Source organism: Fundulus heteroclitus, chromosome 1, assembly GCF_011125445.2.
Source record: "Fundulus heteroclitus isolate FHET01 chromosome 1, MU-UCD_Fhet_4.1, whole genome shotgun sequence".
In the NCBI taxonomy this organism is placed as follows: domain Eukaryota; kingdom Metazoa; phylum Chordata; class Actinopteri; order Cyprinodontiformes; family Fundulidae; genus Fundulus; species Fundulus heteroclitus.
Window position 1 is genome coordinate 1,462,683 of NC_046361.1, and position 17,979 is coordinate 1,480,661.

General features: G+C 39.5%; 1 protein-coding gene across 5 annotated transcripts in view; it reads right to left on the reverse strand.

Annotated features, from left to right (window-relative positions):
- Window positions 1-17,979, reverse strand: part of prkcz (protein kinase C, zeta) — a 229,631-nt gene that overhangs the window by 77,955 nt on the left and 133,697 nt on the right. For all 5 annotated transcript variants that reach the window (XM_036141694.1, XM_036141676.1, XM_036141719.1 and 2 more), the window contains 5 exons: window positions 17,664-17,761; window positions 14,950-15,036; window positions 8,294-8,429; window positions 8,041-8,128; window positions 7,650-7,769 (listed from right to left, as the gene is read on the reverse strand). In XM_036141694.1, the coding sequence (XP_035997587.1) occupies window positions 7,650-7,769; window positions 8,041-8,128; window positions 8,294-8,429; window positions 14,950-15,036; window positions 17,664-17,761 (529 nt within the window). The remainder of the gene's footprint in view (window positions 1-7,649; window positions 7,770-8,040; window positions 8,129-8,293; window positions 8,430-14,949; window positions 15,037-17,663; window positions 17,762-17,979) is intronic.

Below are 17,979 nucleotides of genomic sequence, written 5' to 3' on the forward strand. Positions count from 1 at the left end.
GGCAGGGTTCAATTTGTGATTTCTTGAAAGGGACTATCAGTGACCTTTTGTTTCTCTCTCTTCTCTTAAAAACACAGGTTTAGTAACGGGTGGACCATCTAGTGCAAGCTGTAAGGTTCCTTTATGTCAAACATCTCTTTGGAGTTCCCTTCTGCACAACAAAAAACCTAACTCTGACTGGCACCAGTTTAGGTTAAAGCTGAAGGGGGTTTTAAACAAGGAACAGCTATGTAGTCACGTATGATTCCCAATGTTTGTAATCATTTTTCCAACGGGCTTAATTGAGTTTTGTGTTTTTATTTATTTTTTTATTTTAAATGTTGTGTTATGTTTTATTGTCTTATGTAACTAAAAACCCAGCTTGGCACAGACATTTAGACTAGAAATGTTAATGTGTCTGGTTTTTGTTAATACATAACGTCACTATACAAATAAAAAAAAAAATCAATTCAATGTTCATCTAAATAACTTTTTGCAATCATTATATTTACTGGAACAGGTCCCCACGGTTTCCTTTTTTCATCTCCGGAATATCGCCAAAATTAGAAACATTCTGTCCAGGGATGATGCTGAAAAACTAGTCCATGCATTTGTTACTTCAAGGCTGAACTATTGTAATTCTTTACTATCAGGAAGTCCACAAAATGCAGTTCAAAGTCTTCAGCTGATCCAAAATGCTGCAGCAAGAGTTCTGATGAAAATCAAGAAGAGGGATCATATTGCTCCAATTTTAGCTTCCCTTCATTGGCTTCCTGTTAAATCAAGATAGAATTTAAAATTCTTCTTCTAACGTATAAAGCCCTTAATAATCAAGCTCCATCATATATCAGAGCTCTGATTACCCTGTATGTTCCTAACGGAGCAATTCGCTCTCAGACTGCAGGTCTGCTGGTGGTTCCTAGAGTCTCTAAAAGTAGAATGGGAGGCAGATCCTTTAGCTATCAGGCTCCTCTCCTGTGGAACCAACTCCCAGTTTTAGTCCGTGAGACAGACACCCTGTCTACTTTTAAGACAAATCTTAAAACTTTCCTTTTTGACAAAACTTATAACTAGAGTGGCTCATGTTACTCTGAGCTACCTCTATAGTTATGCATCAGGGCCTATTTCTCTCACTCTGCTGAGTTCTCCTACAGTTCTCCAATTTGCGTTGCTTGTTGTTATTTCATCTTTTATGTTTTTGTTCTCTGTCATTTTTTCTCTTCATAGTAGGTACACCTGGTCAGGCATTCTGTTAGCTGTGACATCATCCATGGAAGACAGATCACCCGCTATTATCATCTAATGTAGAAAAGATTACTGGATCAGTGTGTGCTTCTGTGCTTGTTTGTCTCTTGTTGTGTCTCTGCTCTGTCTTCTCTAACCCCCAGTTGGTCGAGGCAGATTGCCGTTCATACTGAGTCTGGTTCTGCTGGAGGTTTTCCTCCCTGTTAAAGGGGAGTTTTCCTCTCCACTGTCGCTTCATGCATGCTCAGTATGAGGGACTGCAGCAAAGCCAGGGGCAATGCAGACAACTGTCCCTGTGGCTCTACGCTCTTTCGTGGGGAGTGAATCCTGCTTGTCAAGACTTGATGCAATCTACTGGGTTTCCTCAGATAGGAAACCTTTTGACTAATGTGTATAATTTGATTGAATTTGACTTTGTAAAGCGTCTTAAGATGACACGTATCAAAAATAGGCGCTATATCAATAAAATTTTATTCAGCTGAATTGGACTGGATGCGATTATCATATACAGCAAAAAGAATGTAAGTACTCTGGAAAATGTTTATAATGTACCTTTATGCTATAGAGACATTAGTTAATTTTCTTTCTGGTTTTCTTGTTTCTGTTTCGATATAAATGTATTTTTGTGGTTTAGTAGCAAATTAATCCAATGTTCTCTTGCAGTTGAGTGTCTTAGCTTTGTCCACTGACACCCAAAGCACACCCCTGGTCCATCTTGGTGACATATGGTGGCCGGCTCTCATAGTGAAAGGCTCGGTTTCCGGGGGCAGGCTTTCATCCAGGTACCTGCTGATCAAGCAGTAAAACCACCAGGAGGATGGTACTGGTGGCAGATGCAAGCCGTGGCATCACTCTATAAGCTCCGGACGGTCACAGCTGAGACAAAGTGCGTCACACTGTAGTATGGAGGAATTTCTGCTGCTGAGGACAGTGTGAGGAAGGGAGGAGGAGGTGGTGGGGTTGCGCTATGCAAAGAGACCATATGGCTCGAGGAAGAGCAAACACAAATAGAAGCAGAGAAATTCTCCACAATGATGAGGTGTGATGACACCTAGAGCTCGTTTTCTGCTGAGCTTTTAGACTTTACCACACTGTACCAGCAAAGTTAAAAATTGAAGAGAAGATGCTTTGATCTGTAATGACCATCATTATTTTAATCCCAGCCCGGTGAGATCGACAGCAGTCGATAAAAGTAGTAAAATCCAATGTTTTTGTGAATTTGTAAGCTACTGTACAGCCATGATCAAAGCTTTTGGTAGTGATAATTTAAAACTGTGTTTAAATTACCGTGCAGGGTTATCAAATTCAAATTAATTCCAAGGCCTTTCTTTACTTTTGCCCAAAAGAATCAGTAAACTCCATTTAATTAGAGTTCTACCATTAACACAATAGAGGGTGTGAAAGGTTGAAAATCACTTTTAGTCTAGTTTGTAGATTTCTATCCAAGAGCGGCAGATGTGATTGAAATCACTGTCTGGTACGGGCAGTGGTCACCTCCACAGAAAAGGATGCAGCCATCATTACTTTGGCCTCACATGGACAGGAGGACAATATGGCCCCAACATGCTAATCTGGTATTCGAAGAAAAAAAAATATTTGCATGAAAATCTAAGATAAAATAAGATAAGATAGAGCTTTATTGATCTCACAGTGGAGAAATTTACTTGTCACACATCGGCTTAATAAACAAAAAGAAAGGTGCCAAAGGAGGAAAGGTGCATAAGGTATAAGGTATATACCAGGGCAGTCAAAAGTAGCCGGTCAACGGTGGCAAATCGCCGTCTATAGCAGCTTTTGCCGCCGCCTACATTTCCCCGATTATACATCCCAAAAATCACCTTTGCATCTGTCTCCACTGAGGACAAAAATAACGAGTGATTGGGTTCCATCTCCAACCGAGATGCTACTTTTCCGATCAAAACACGGACCGGTGTTATGCCGAAAAGTGCATCCCTGCTGAGATATGCATCCCCTGTCGCGGGAGCGCGCCTCTCTCTGTACAACTGAATATCGACGAAGAAAACGGATTAAAATGTGGCCATCGCAGTTACTTGTTCTTAAATTAATGATATCAAAACGTTTTATTAAGCCTCTTGTGGGGAAAAAACTGTTGTTATTTGGCAGATTCGTTTACAAAATTACGGGTGTTATGAACAACATTAAATCCAAAGTTTGTAATGTATTTATCCAGAAACAGAAAATAAATTCAACATGTAAATTAAATTTTCAAATTCCAACGCTGTATTTTTATCATAAAAATTCGACTTTGTTTGTGAAGAAATGTTACGATTGTTTTTAGAACAGAACTGTAAATAATAATAATAAGATGAATAGACCTCACCTAATCTGATCAGTTTTGTGGTGCTAGTAATTCAAATTAAACTAATTTAATGCAAATGGAGATTACCTTACCTTGTTAAAACATGATGAGAACATCATGTAAAAAAAATAAGGTTTTAAGAATAATAATAAAAAACAAAGGTTGTTTTTGAAGAATTGATCATTCACATTTTTTGCCATTTATTCAATTTGAAACATGAACTCTGACTCTATAGTTTAAATAATCACCTGTCTTGAAAGCTTTCAAAGTGCACCCTCCTACCTGATAGTGTGTAGCCTGCTACTGTAAAAAACTTTGACTGCCCTGATATACTAGGGCTGTCAAAATAACGCGTTAATTTTGATTAATTAATTTAAAAAAAATAACGAATAAAAAAAAATAACGCAGATAAATCAATGTCGTATAGGGCAGGGGTTTTCAATAGGTGAGGCGCGCCTCCCCTGGGGGGGCGCCAAAGAGTCACAGGGGAGGGGCATCAAGACAGAGAAGAAGACAGCGCTGCCGCTCAACTCGGTGAATCTATGTAGCGATATTCGTGCCTTCTGTTTGAGCGTGCAGGAACCAATCCAAGCGCGCAGTGAGACAACTCTCAACGTTCAAAACCGGTCTAGCACGGTCTGAAAAACTCTTCTCAACCCACTGTCCTCGCTGCGAGTTCCATCTTTGCTCGCGCGCACCTGCTCATTCCACGCTCAACACCAGCTGTGCGCTCGCTCGGCTGTTTCAGCCAATCACAGACAGTTTTTTTTCCCATCCAATCAGAGTATGGCTTGCAAATACTGCATTCAGATGAATTAAATCAAAATGCTGCAGCCTTTGGCAGAAATTACTAAACATCACCGTGGGATTGATAAAAAACAAATAAAAAGTGTAATATTTTAGCCTAAAATATTTAGGCTAAAGTATTTAGACTAAAATATTAGAGTTACTAAGTGAGGTGTGAAATTTTTTTTTGTCTCTTTTCTTTCCAGCTTCTGGGAGGTGATGCAAAAGTTTATTCTGATCATAATCATCATGAATGTCATCATTATTTAAAGAGCACTTTAACACGAGGGAAAACAATTTCCTCCCAATTTCCCATTAGCCACTTTATTTATTAATTACTTATTTTTTAAGTATTTATTTATGTGCATGTTATAATATTTTTGTCTGTTTTATTCTTTCTTTGTATTTTTTTGCCCTATTTATTTCTCCAATGCTATTTATTTCTGCCTGTCCTTTTTACATTTCTGTTTGTCCTTTTTACATTTCTGTCTGTCCTTTTTACATTTCTGTTTGTCGTTTTTACATTTCTGTCTGTCCTTTTTACATTTCTGTTTGCCGTTTTTACATTTCTGTCTGTCCTTTTTACATTTCTGTTTGCCGTTTTTACATTTCTGTCTCTCCTTTTTACATTTCTGCCTGTCCCTTTTACATTTCTGTATGTATTTCTGCCTCATTATGCTAATGAGGAGGGGCTGTGTCTTAAGGGCTCAACTTCTTCCCATTGGTTGGTTAGCATTTTACTGCATCGGTGAATCTACATGGCTTTTCCCCGCACTAAAGAATTGTTTAGTAATTTCAAACTCAGCAGGCAGACGTTCAGTGTCCGACCTCTTACGGGAAGCTGCTAAAAGACTGGAAGAATTAGAACGCTGTACATTTAGGATCTGAAATGTTTTTCGGTGGTTTCAGATTCGGCTTTCCAGATCAATAACTCATCGGCGGATGATTTATTCTACAAAATAGACACCTCTCCGCAACCACCGCAAGGCAGACACTGAGCTACAACCGTAGTTTCCTCAAAACGAGTCTTAGTCTGTGGGCCAGAATCTGTGGGACGTCTCCTTAAGAACTTTCGTATGAACTGTCAGACGGCAACTTTCTTGCACTTGGATATGTTGCTACACATAGCAGTGATCTCAAAACACCAATGTTCCCACGTTTTCACTTGCACATTAATAAGTTATTGCTGATAAAAAATCTAAACGGTTGCTCTCTGGTCCGAGAGGTCACGTGATTCAGCCAATCAGATCGCTGTATTGTCAGCTGAGTGCGTTCAATCTGTAAGGTGTCCAAATTCTGCCGGGGATAAGTCGTTTGGCTGTGCTATCCTAGCGCAGCAGGTCTTGGTGATATCACAGCAAAATGAGCAAAAGTCTGGGCTATTTCTGCCCTGCGATGGACTGGCGACCTGTCCAGTTTATACCCCGCCTCTCGCCCATTGACAGCTGGAGATCGGCACCGATCCGAACCCAGCAGGGATAAGCGTGTTAGAAAATGGATAATGGATGGTCTGGGCTATTTCTTTTCCCTTGCCATCAAGATCTTTGCCAACTGGCGCCAGAAAATACTATAATTGGGCTTTCTTCGCCTGGAAACAAATGTTTAAAACACCTTACAGATTGAACGCACTCAGCTGACAATACAGCAATCTGATTGGCTGAGCAGCAAAAATCGAATCACGTGACCTCAGCACACCACTAAAATATAATAATTTTGCCTGTTTTAAAGACATATCTGATACAATGAACTGTTATAGTATTAGAAGAAAACGCTGTTCACTGTATTCATCCAGTTACATTTAAAAAATTTAGAGCAGTCACAAGGTAAAACCTACAATATGTTTGATATTTAATTTTTTTTACCAATATTGAAAAACAAAATATTCCAGTTCAAAGTCTGGTCTAACACTTTAAGTCTAGAGGAATCTAACCTGACCAGCCAGATTTATAAGGTGCAGCAATCTCCATTCTGTCCATTAGCAATCTGGGTCTGATTCTATCAAACCTGTTTGGGGAAAAGCAGGACATTCAGCAGAACTTTCCAAGCTGATTGGGCAAAGTGACACCTAGTGCCTGCCTATCAAAGTTTGATTTGGTATCAAATGAAAATGTCGTAAGCAGCAGGCACATAAGAAATCACAAGTTACACTCTTGGCTATAAAAAGTTTGTTATTTTTTACTTTAATTATACGTTCACACTGATTGCAATCAAGGCAAATTTTTCAGGTTGATCGCCTGCCATTTGTTGCTTGACATTTGCGACTAAACAACAATCAACAAATTTGCACTGACAACGCTGCCAATTTCCCCCCAGCTTACTTCTCCATGTCATCAAATTGTCTATCTTTTTGCTGGTTCCTTTTGTCTGTTCAACTCACCATGGTGGAGTTGGATTTTACTGAGCAGGCCACGGTTCTGTATTTGTGTAATGTGTATTTGTGTAATGTGGTAAGCCAAACAACGGCATTGGCACCCCTGGATAAAGCAGGTGTCTTTGGTTCCATTATTGCGCTATAGAAATATAGCCTAATTCTCCTGTCTAAATATGGAACACCTAAAAAAACATTTTTGTGCTTAAATAAATGGATGAGGAGCAACTTTCACACAAACGAATTGAAAGAAAATTTCCGACTTTTGAACTCAGTTTTGCTTCACTCTATTTGCCCAATTCACGCCGCTCGCGTCACCCTAAATGTGCTGTTTGCATCGTGGACCTTTAGTCCACTCCTGAACGCAGCTTTACATAAGGATAACATGTAAATCACTCAGTCCAAACTTCTTGTCTGCGTTTGGTGTGAACGCACCTTTAGACTTCACTGAATGTACCCGCTCTAGAACTACCCTGCTGTAGAGCAAATGGTAAATGGACTGAACTTATATAGCGCTTTTCCAGTCATGCTGACCACCCAAAGCGCTGTACACTATAACCACATTCACCCCATCGCTTTCACTAACGAGCACACGTTCATATACCGAGACACGGCTCGGTAGGCAACTTGGGGTTAAGTGCCTTGCCCAGGGGCACATCAACATGTGGCAAGGGGAAGCTGGACTCAAACCCACAACTTTCTGATTGTCAGACAACTACTAAACCCATCAAGCCACAGTCCACTTTATTCAAATCTGAACCATTCATTTCTAAACAAGTGTAATATTTTAATTAAATCAATAAGTGAAAACGTGAAAATTTCACCCATTGAAGGGAATGTCTGGACTCTTTTTACTACTGTTTTTCAGTTTCCCTTTCAATCCTAGCTCTGTAGTGTGCCTGAACCCCATCATTTAAAGCCTAGATTGCATTGGAAATGACAGTATCTCACCTTGAAAGAGGTATTCCTCTGTGTTCATGTCAGGATTGTCTGTAATAATATCAAATGGAGACCTTCCGGCCATCATCTCGAACATCAGCACGCCCAGAGCCCACCAGTCCACACTGAAGCCTGGGGACACAGATAAATGTTGAGTTGGAACTAATGAAGAATCTTCATCACTGAACAACACTTTTCACTCCAGCTGTCAGCCAAAGAAAATTGTTCTTAAAACTAGTAAATCCCCCTACCTACATCCTGTGTTTCCATAGAAAATACATTCTGTGGGTGTGAGATATTTTTAACCTAAAAGCAGCTCAAAAATCTTACAGGACTGAGTTCCTCACATTAAACTACTGCTACAGTTATGGATCAGTGCACTACGCAGCCTGCATGTTCTCACCATAGTCCTCTCCTCTGAGGATCTCAGGTGCAATGTAGTTGGGCGTTCCACAGAATGTACTGGTGGTGTCCCCTGGTCTGATCCCCTCCTGATAGTGGATTATAAGATGTGATGAGAGCAAGAGCAACAGTGTCGGAGAACAAAAAAAAAAGAGAGGTTATGTTAGAGCTTCCAGTCCATACTGCTCAGGATTATAGACAGTCTGTCCCTTTAATGTGAGAAACACTTTTCTAAATGTTCAGTCTTTGTGGACCTTGCACATGCCGTAATCCGTAAGCTTAATGTGTCCTTCGTGGTCCAAGAGAACGTTGTCGAGTTTTAGATCTCGGTAAATGATTCCCTTTTCATGAAGGAAGTTCAGAGCGATACAGATTTCTGCAGCATAAAATCTGTGAAAAAAGAAAAATGTTTAACTCATCATGTAGCACCACCAGCTGGCCAAAAATGAGCACATGTGTCTGTCAGTCAATTTAAATCAACAGTTATCAGCGTCTATACAAGGGTGTAGATCATTAAATTAGAAAATCTAGTTTAACCATGTAACCCTTGTATAGACACTCAGAATATTATTAAAACTTTATTTCAACATCAACAGCTCACCTTAAAAAGTGAACAATAAATAGATTAGGGCTGGACAAATAATCACATTTGCAATATAATAGCAATTTGAAAAAACACAATTTCCAAATAGCAGAGGTCTGCAATTTTTGGCTACATAACAATTAATGAATAAGACGCATTCCTTAGGTGTCGGTAATATGTCTAAAGTGTGTATGCCTCCACATGGAAGGCAAGAAAGTTGCAGCAGTGAGATAATCTAATTTTATTATTTGTTCTAGAGTTTATATAATAATACCTTTTTACCAGAAACTTTCAGGAATCTCACCATAGCATTAAGAAGTGGTCAAACTGTTTAGTACATAGACTTGTTTGTTGGTTGAACTTTGCACTTTATGTTCTACAAGGATAGATGTCCAACTTAACAAGCAATTATCTTAAAAGCTATTCTCTGGAATAATATTCTGTTTAATAAAAAAGTTAAATTTCTTTTTTTAAATAGTCCTTGTTCACAAAGATCTTTATCTACAGGCCACTTTGCGTGTGGTTAATGCAGAGAAAAGTCAAAAGTATACCGTAATCGCAATTATGGTTGAAATATATCAAAATTTAGATTTTTGGCAAAATTGTACAGCCCTAATATACATTCATTACACATAATTATGTATTTTAAAGCAGCACCGTGTAACTTTTAGCCACTAGGGGCTTAGACCTGTGACTTGCAGTCACAAACTCAATAAGTGCTTACAACATGCTAATGGTTGTACAGCTTCTGATTGATCAAAAATCATTTATACTGTGTCTCAGATGCTAATGACCGTTGGCACAAGCTTTAGCTACTCTGGTATGTTAATTCTCTGAAATATCTAAAGTCCAGCAGGAAAAAGACACTAACTTTCATCAGATTCCTGCTTCTATCAATATTTTTGTCACTTAGAATTTCCTTAAACATCTCCAGAATCAGATTTTGTTTGAGTAGAGTTAATAAAGTCTACCGTTAAACAACTAAAACTTTGGACAGTGCTCCAGCCGTTAGCAGTAGATTCTCCAGTCTCATGCTGTGAGTCACGCTTTAAAGCCTTTTGGTGATGATTAAATGTACTTGGAGAGCTTCTTTGGTGAGTCAGCGGTGTGTTTTCTCTCCATGTGTAGGTAGTGTTTTCTGTCTCTTGGAGACAAGCCTTCATTAACTCTGACAAGCCTTTCTGTGTCTGGCTGCTGTAAACCAATGATTGTCAAACACTGAGGGGGAAAGTCTGTGTTGAAGCAATGTTTGACAGAGGAATCACAAATCCCACACCGCTCCCCCTCATCTCCACTCTGGCAGCCTCTGTTGTTTCTCTGTTGCCTTCAGACGGCACAGAGGCACGTCCTATCAGCATCACCCTGCATCGCCCACTGTGCGGGGGAATGCATCAGGGCTCTCTCTAAGAGCGCTGCTCATGAATATGTACAATCATTATGAGTGCTTAACATGCTGCTTTGCATATGTACAGCCACTGTCTCCAGGATCCAGATTGAAGAGGCCGATTGGGGCCCAATGGTGTCTCTCTAAATTACTGAGCCTTTGATCCCAAATTTATCAGAGCTGCAGTTGGAGTTCCCCTCAAGCAGACAGGCACAATGAATTATGGGTGCTCATTACATTTTTCCAAGAGTTAGGATTTAGAAGCATTTTTTCTATTTCTGCCTCTGTGCTTACTTGGGCACTTTCTTGACTTTCTCCCTGTTTGCTTGCATTGTGTTACTCCTAACTTCTTATCTCTCAGCATAAAACCACAGACAAGTTGGACTAAAACAATTATGAATCAGTGAAACTCAAGGATTTTTCAGCAGTGCTTTTTTTTCTGGTTTTATCACTTTTGAGAGGAGGACCAGAAAACATTAGAAGCAGAGGCATCTTTCATGAAAAAACAAGCTAATCAATTCAAGATGCCTCCCTTTTCCACCGATGAGTACAACAAAGTTCTCCAGAAAATAGTGATGGAAATGGAAATTAATTGTCTTCAAGTGAATGAGGAGGTAAATGCTGACCCACAATTAACAGAATACTGATGCAAATGAGATTAAAGAGGCCAAAAGTCTTTCCTGGAACTCTCCGTGCAAAGTCGATGCCTTCCTTCAGAACCGCGAAGACGCCCAACAGGAAAAACCCTATACCTAGTTGAAACAGCCTGGTCAGCGTGGCAGAGAAACATCTCTCAAATCCCAGCACCAAGAAAATAACAGCAACCAAAGGGAGCTCAACATCAGAAAACACCTTTGAATGCCAGTAGGAGGTATGAAACCAGATCGCTCTAAACCAGGGGTGTCAAACATACGGCCTGCCGAACAATTTAGTCCGGCCCGCTGGCTAAATGTATTATCATTATTAAAAAAAAAAAAAAAAATAATAATAATAATTTTTTTTTTTATTTTTTTTTTTTTTATCCAGTGTCCTGTCTGGCAATGTGGAAATAAGAATTCACTTGTCTTAATGCCAAAAAGAGCTCATCAGATTTGACTTTCACAAGTGGAGCAGCACTGCTTTTGCCATAGTGCTCCGCTTGATTTATGAATGTGAATAGTTTTATTATGATTCATGCGGGGAATATCTCAAATGATATGGACACTACAATGGGAAAGTAGGAGAGGAAAGGAAGAACAATAAGATCAAAAGAAAAGGTGGTAGAAAGAGGAGATAAAAGGAAGAGAATGATAAAAATAATTATTGAAAAAAACATGTACTGTACTTAGTTTAATTGAAAATCTGCAGTTCCTATATTGTCCACGAGGGGCGCTGTGTTTTAATCAGCAGATGGTAGCACTGAGCTTCAGATGTGGAAAATTGATTTTAAATAATTTCTTAATTTTTATCTGTTTGATGTATTTTGTCAACATTGTACAATCACTTTGATCAGTTCTTATGCATAATGCACAAGTAAATGTTTAACTGAGTAAAAGTATTGTTGAAATTGCACATACTTTTCTTAAAAACGCTGAGGTTATTCATAATATATTGTGTAAAAGTGAAATTCATTTAAATATAAAAATCAACAAAAAGTCCACTTTTATTAGTTCTATTTAATCTTGCAATGAGTTTACTCGTGTGGCCCTCTTGAGATCAGATTAAGCTGAATGCGGCCCCTAAACCAAAATGAGTTCGACACCCCTGCTCTAAACAGTTTTTCTCCTAAATGGCTTCAGAAAGAGCCTGCCACTGGGTCACAAACCCTAATAGTGGGCGAAGGGGTTGTGAAGGAGATTAAACACCTTTGCAGCAAGAAAACCACCAAAGTACTTAGTTTTGTCAATAACATGGTGTCTGATATCTCAGAGAAAATGTTAATGATCATGAATGAGCATCCGACCTGATCAAACACACAGCAGCCCTTAATTTTGTGAAAGAACAAAGTCATGACCTCACAATACTGAGGTGTTCTCAGGGGACCTTAGCTGTGGACCTTCACAGTGGAGATGAGAGATCCAACAGGCTACTGATGCTCAGCAAATGGCCTAAAGATGCATACTGCCATCAGTCAACTTTATTGATATCTTTAACATTTTCTGGAAACACAGACATCTTTTTTATGAAGATGTCTTAATAAATCTGGAGAAAGATTTTCTCTTCCAACATTTTTTATTCTGTGAATCATTACCCAGAGGCCTCTGCACACGTTCAGGACACGACAATAGCTGCAGCCTACTGAGATAAGGAAGAACCATGGAGAACAGGGGACCTAGAAAGAGATGTCTACATCGCTAAAGCAAGTGGAATCTGGCCAGAGTGAAACAGGACAGCACAGACTCACTTTCTCACTGAAAACATGCGAAAGCGCTGTGGGTCTATCCCCACCACGCCTCAGGGTTCTGCGGGGTAGCAGCGCCGTGCTGAGAGATAGTGTGGAGAGCATGTCGCTTCACAGCAGGCTGCTGTGATGACGGCGAGATTTCTCCGCTTCACTGCGCAATCAGTGAGGAGGAGAGGAGAGAATGGACACTTCAGCTGCTTGAAGACAGCGTTTATTTTTATTTTACAATTTTGTAAACAACAGCTGCTGATTAAACTGAATGTTACAATCTTGACATGATTATATGAGTTGTTTTACCGAGAAACCGATCAGAAGCGCCGTGAAACCCCGCCTCTCTGGCTGCAGCGCTCCCGACACAGAGGGGAACAGATTTTCACAGGGGAACTGAATTTCGCACAACACCGGGACTTTTTGGGTTCGGAAATGTGTGTAAGGAAACATTATCCTTGTTGGTATTTGACCAACCATAAGCCACACACTTTTTAGCCATGTTTAATCCGTCTATTTGTGTTTGAGAAAGCGAGTTTGCAACCAGGAAGTATCTTGTTACCATGTCAACAGATCAACGCTTGCCTACAAATTACGTCATCGGTCATGCAACATTTTTTATGAGCCTTGAGCTAAAAAGCCTTAAAAATCCACTTTTTCATTGATTTTTTTAAAAAAAAATTTCCTCGGGTCATAATAATATGTGAACTTTCTAACACATAGCAACTTGTATGATCACAGATTCAAGAAGTACTCATTTTAAATCAATGACTTCATTACTGAGCATAATCTTGGGTTAATGTTTTGACGGAAACATTGATGAAAAATAGTGAGACACGTAAATTGATAGTCAACACCTGTCAATTACAACGGACCATTAGAGAAGGGGAGCAGTGTTTCAGGATTCACTAAAGAGTAAATAGCTGTTCTTGGGCAAATTTGACTCTTTTGACTATCCAGGTAAAGGGCCCTGCTCAAACCATTCTTATGACTTTTACAGCCCTCTGAAACTCAATGCAAACTTGTTCAATGACTTTAGTGACGTTCTATCTGTGATATGTATTGACTACGACTGTTTAATCATGGTGAGGTTTTATCTGGTAAAAAGAAATCTCTGTGGAGAATTGCTTCACTTGCTGAAAATTTTTAAAAAGTGTCAAAATGGTGGAAAGACTGGACTCCTTATTCGCTATGAAATCTATAAAGAGAGACTTCAAATATATAACTTACAACTGAAGAATGGAAAGGAATCCTTCTGTTCTGAGAACATCAGCAAAAACATTAATAATCCTCGTGCCTTATTTGCTATGGTTAACAGGTTAACAAACCCTCCTGTGACTGTGGCATCTGAACTCCACTCAACCAGGGCCTGCAATGAATTTGCTCACTTCGGTACTGAGAAAATCCAAAAGGGGCAGTCTGTACATCAACATCAAGTCCAGTACAACAGTACTGTCCCATCTAAACTAATTTAGAAAAGATGATATAACTTAACCAAACTATAAAAACTTAGAAGAAACCATGCATCCTTAAGCTCCTCCTCCTGCTGCCTTGATATTTTCCCCACAGCTTTCTTTAAGAACGTTTTGCCTGTCGTAATGTCTTACTTGATTCAAATAATAAAGTCATCCTTTTGTCAGGAGCTTCCCCCCTCCCCAGGCCCTAAAAACAGCTACTATCAGTCCATTGGCGAAAAAGGACAATTTGGATTAGCTCTTTTTGCAAATTTACTGGCCTATTTCAGATCTTCCATTCATAAGTGTTTCAACAGTTAAATACCTTCTGTACATGAACCGTCACCCACCTGACACCTTCCAGTAAGGTTTCTGTGCTGACCACAGAACAGAGACTGACCTAGTCAAGGTGTTTAATGACATCCACATAAATGCAGACTGTGAAGAACCAAGGTGTTAGTACTACTGGACCTTAGACCAACCATCAATAACATTTCTTATGGCAACGTAATGACTTTAGATGTTCTCTTATGTTTTCACCTTGTAAAGCACTTTGACCTATCTTGCTGTTGAAATGGGCTACACAGAGAAACTCATCTTGCAACGTCTCTGTGAGCATCTGTTTGGTAAGAAAACAGAAGCTACTCAGGAAAATGTTTCTAAAAGGATCTTCAGTCTGATTCGTCACCAACCACACTATGTCACACCTTTCGTAAATTGCTTTTTGTTCTAATGGAAGAACAGTACATCCCCTCATGTAAAACCAGCTTAAAAGAGCGGTCAGTTCGTAGCATATGTCTCCTGTGCATCTGTGTCATATCAGCTTAATCAACATCAAATCATAAAAGCATCAGTTTCTGATCCTCCTGTGACTCCTGGAGCAGCAGATGCCAACCAGTTCTAATTCTCTGCAGAGGTTGTTTTATACAGCAAAAGGAGAAAAAAAAAGATCTAACCACTATAGTCTGAAAATGACAATGAAAAATGACTGAAAATAATACATGCAAAGACCTGATAGAGTAACTTTTGCATGTTGAAGAAACCCAACTGAAGAGGTCTGAAAGCAGAGCTGGACAGGGTCTTGGATCATGTGTGGATGCTAACCTCTAGATGCTTACCTGGCATGTTCCTCTGGGAGCTTCCTTTGTCGTTGCATATGAAACATCAAGTCTCCACCATTCACATACTCAATCACCAGAAATAACCTGAAAGACACAGTCAGAGCATTTTACTCATGCAGACCACAGCAGACATTAGGAACAAGAACTCAATTGTTTATTGTTTGAACAAGTTTAGGCTGAATGTCGGTGATATAGAACACACACCAATTTCGCTCTATTGATCTAAGCTGCACCTGAACACTTGTGAATCGTAGGTGTTTGTGATTATTTTGAGTCAAAATTTAATGGTCTCTAAGAGCTATCTAATTATCTCCTTTTGAGTTAAGAACAGAATAAACAGACATTTTCATTGGCTTGTGGTGAAGCAGTAATGATTAAAATTCCAGTTACAATTATAATTCATCAATGTTTGTTGGTCAAGTCTAACAAGTGAACAACTGGTTAAATAACACTTTTCCGATATGAATATGTTCATAACTGCTAATTAATAAACCAATTGTTAGTGTTAATCATTACAGGCTCATAGCCCTTGATCACAACCATTTGACTTAGATTTCGTTATAGCTATCCTTTGATTTTGAATGATATATTATTAAATTATAATTACCAATCATAATTAAAAATAATTTTCATGATCAAACTGGTGTAATTGCATAACACAGCAGTGTTGCGTCCACTGAGCAGCATTACCCATGAGTGCCACTGCAGTATTTAAACGTTTACAGCAATCATTGTGTTTAGCTCACAACTTTTTGCAATGTGTGTTAATTTGTGGAACACATCACCCTGGTGATCATTGGGGAGAGGAACATAATGGTAGAAAACCCAGATGAAGTATGCGATGGACTTTGATTTTAAACAGCTTATGGACATTTATTATTAATTTGAAAAGTCCTTATATATAGTTATGGCAGCTTGAATAACACTGGGGCTTTGAATCCTGATGATAAAATCGATCTATGATTGAAGTCTGATATGGAGTGAAATTAAACATCTGAGTGGAACAAAGATATCATTTGGTTGAAAAATCATCTGCGTCGGCAAAACGAGCATATGCCAGAGTCAAAGTTTGCATGACGGACCTTCTGATGTCAGTTTTTTTCTTTATAGATCACTACCTTTGCATGAAAAATTATGCACGCAATATTTCTAAATTAGACCCCTGATCTGTTCTGTAGTGGAAGCTTATTGTAATGTCTGTGGTCAAATTAAGTTCTGTTTACTATTCACAAAAAAGTCTTGAAGGGCTTTTGTGTCTCATTCAGGTTGGATGTAGCTTGTTTTGTCTAAGTGAAAATGTACTACTTTTGATGTCAGTATGTTGCTTGAGTGCTAAAACCAAACAGTAATAAAACAAACTTCTCATATGTGTGTTAAAGATGCGATGTGAGGAAATGAAGCTTCATCTAGTGATACAAATGCTAACTGATACCTCAAAATGATGACAGGTGTAAAACAAAGTGTGACATCAAGGGACCAACAACATTTTTATTTATGTATTTCACCTTTATTTATTAATTAATTAATTTATTTATTTATTTATTTATTATGAGGTTTCATTTTCAGGTGACATCATCAAAAAAGATACTTTGTGGTTTTTACCCAAAGCATCCTCCCCTGTGCTGATCAGTCATATCAGGCCAAGCAAGACCTGCAGCTATGAACAGCTGAGCTTAAAGATTGGGTCACGCTGAGGAGCTCAGGGACGCTGTCCCCAGAGCTGTCCCCCAGGACGATGAGACAACTTTATCTTGCCTCGAAAGAGAATGGTTGTTTGACAATAGTCAAGCGGGAGGGGCTCCGCACTTAGTGGATACCTGAGATGTCCTGGGAGAGGGGGCAGTACAAACCCAACCTGACAAATAAACAAACAGAAAACTACATACAGTCACATTCACTCGTTTTAAATTTCTGCATATAGGATGAGATGAACCAAATATTGACCAGAAAGTCCCAAAGCGGCCCTGGTGGCAGCGCAGTATGCATCAGTAAGCGAGGTGGCCTAGTGATTAGAGAGCGGGGTTCTGTCACTCTGGCTCTGAGCAAAACCCTTGACAACAGATTCCACAGATTTCAGATTCCTGTGTGCCACTTAGTGTTGGCAGCACACAGATCCCTAAGGGGTGGGCTAAACACAGATACAAGTTTCCCCTCTGTGGGACTATAGATAGACAGATAGATAGAAGCACGTCATCCATTTTATTAGCCAGGTGGATTGAAGGTAAAGGTGTGCAGAGTCATCCTTGCTTAAGCTTCACCAGGACGCCTGGAAGCTACACAGCCAGCACTCCATGCATGAAATGCTGTGCCACCAACCAACATTTCAGCCAAGTTGGGGTCGATGGAAAATGGAGAAAACATGCATTGAGAGCACAGTCTAATGAGAGTTCCTCTCTGGTGAAAGTGATCACAGAAAGGTGAGCAGAATAAACACAAAAACATGTGAAGTACAAGAGAGCAAAGTACAGATGCTCAGTAAATCAACTCTATTACAAACCATAAAGACATAAAATATCATTCTCTGACTAAGGACAACATTTGCAGAGTAAATAGATTTTTCTGGGATTTAAAATGTCCTTATGGTGCCCTCTTTGAGGAACAATTTTTATTGTTAAGTAATTTTTCGACTCAGGAAGAAGAAGTGTCAAGTACAACGAGCTGTAGCAGAGAAGGGCTGATCATTAATAGCGGGAGTCTTATGTGGCTCTTACCGACTTTCCGTCTGGAAACAGGAGTGGAGGCCGACTAGGAATGGATTTGTGGATGCCTGCTCGAACACATGCTTCTCTGTCTGCACCCAGTCAATATCCTGCAGAGAAGAGCGGAGACAGACACAAACCAAAAGGGTAGATAATTACAATCAATCTGTCTGATCGATGGGCTTCCTCAGACATACAGAGATACTCCAGAGATCAGTCAGTGTACATGCTCAGGGTAATTCAGACTGCTTGCTACTTCCAGCCGTCCCACATAAAGTGCCTCACCTTGGCTGATGGGCAAGAACAAGGAAACATTATGAGCTGGCCC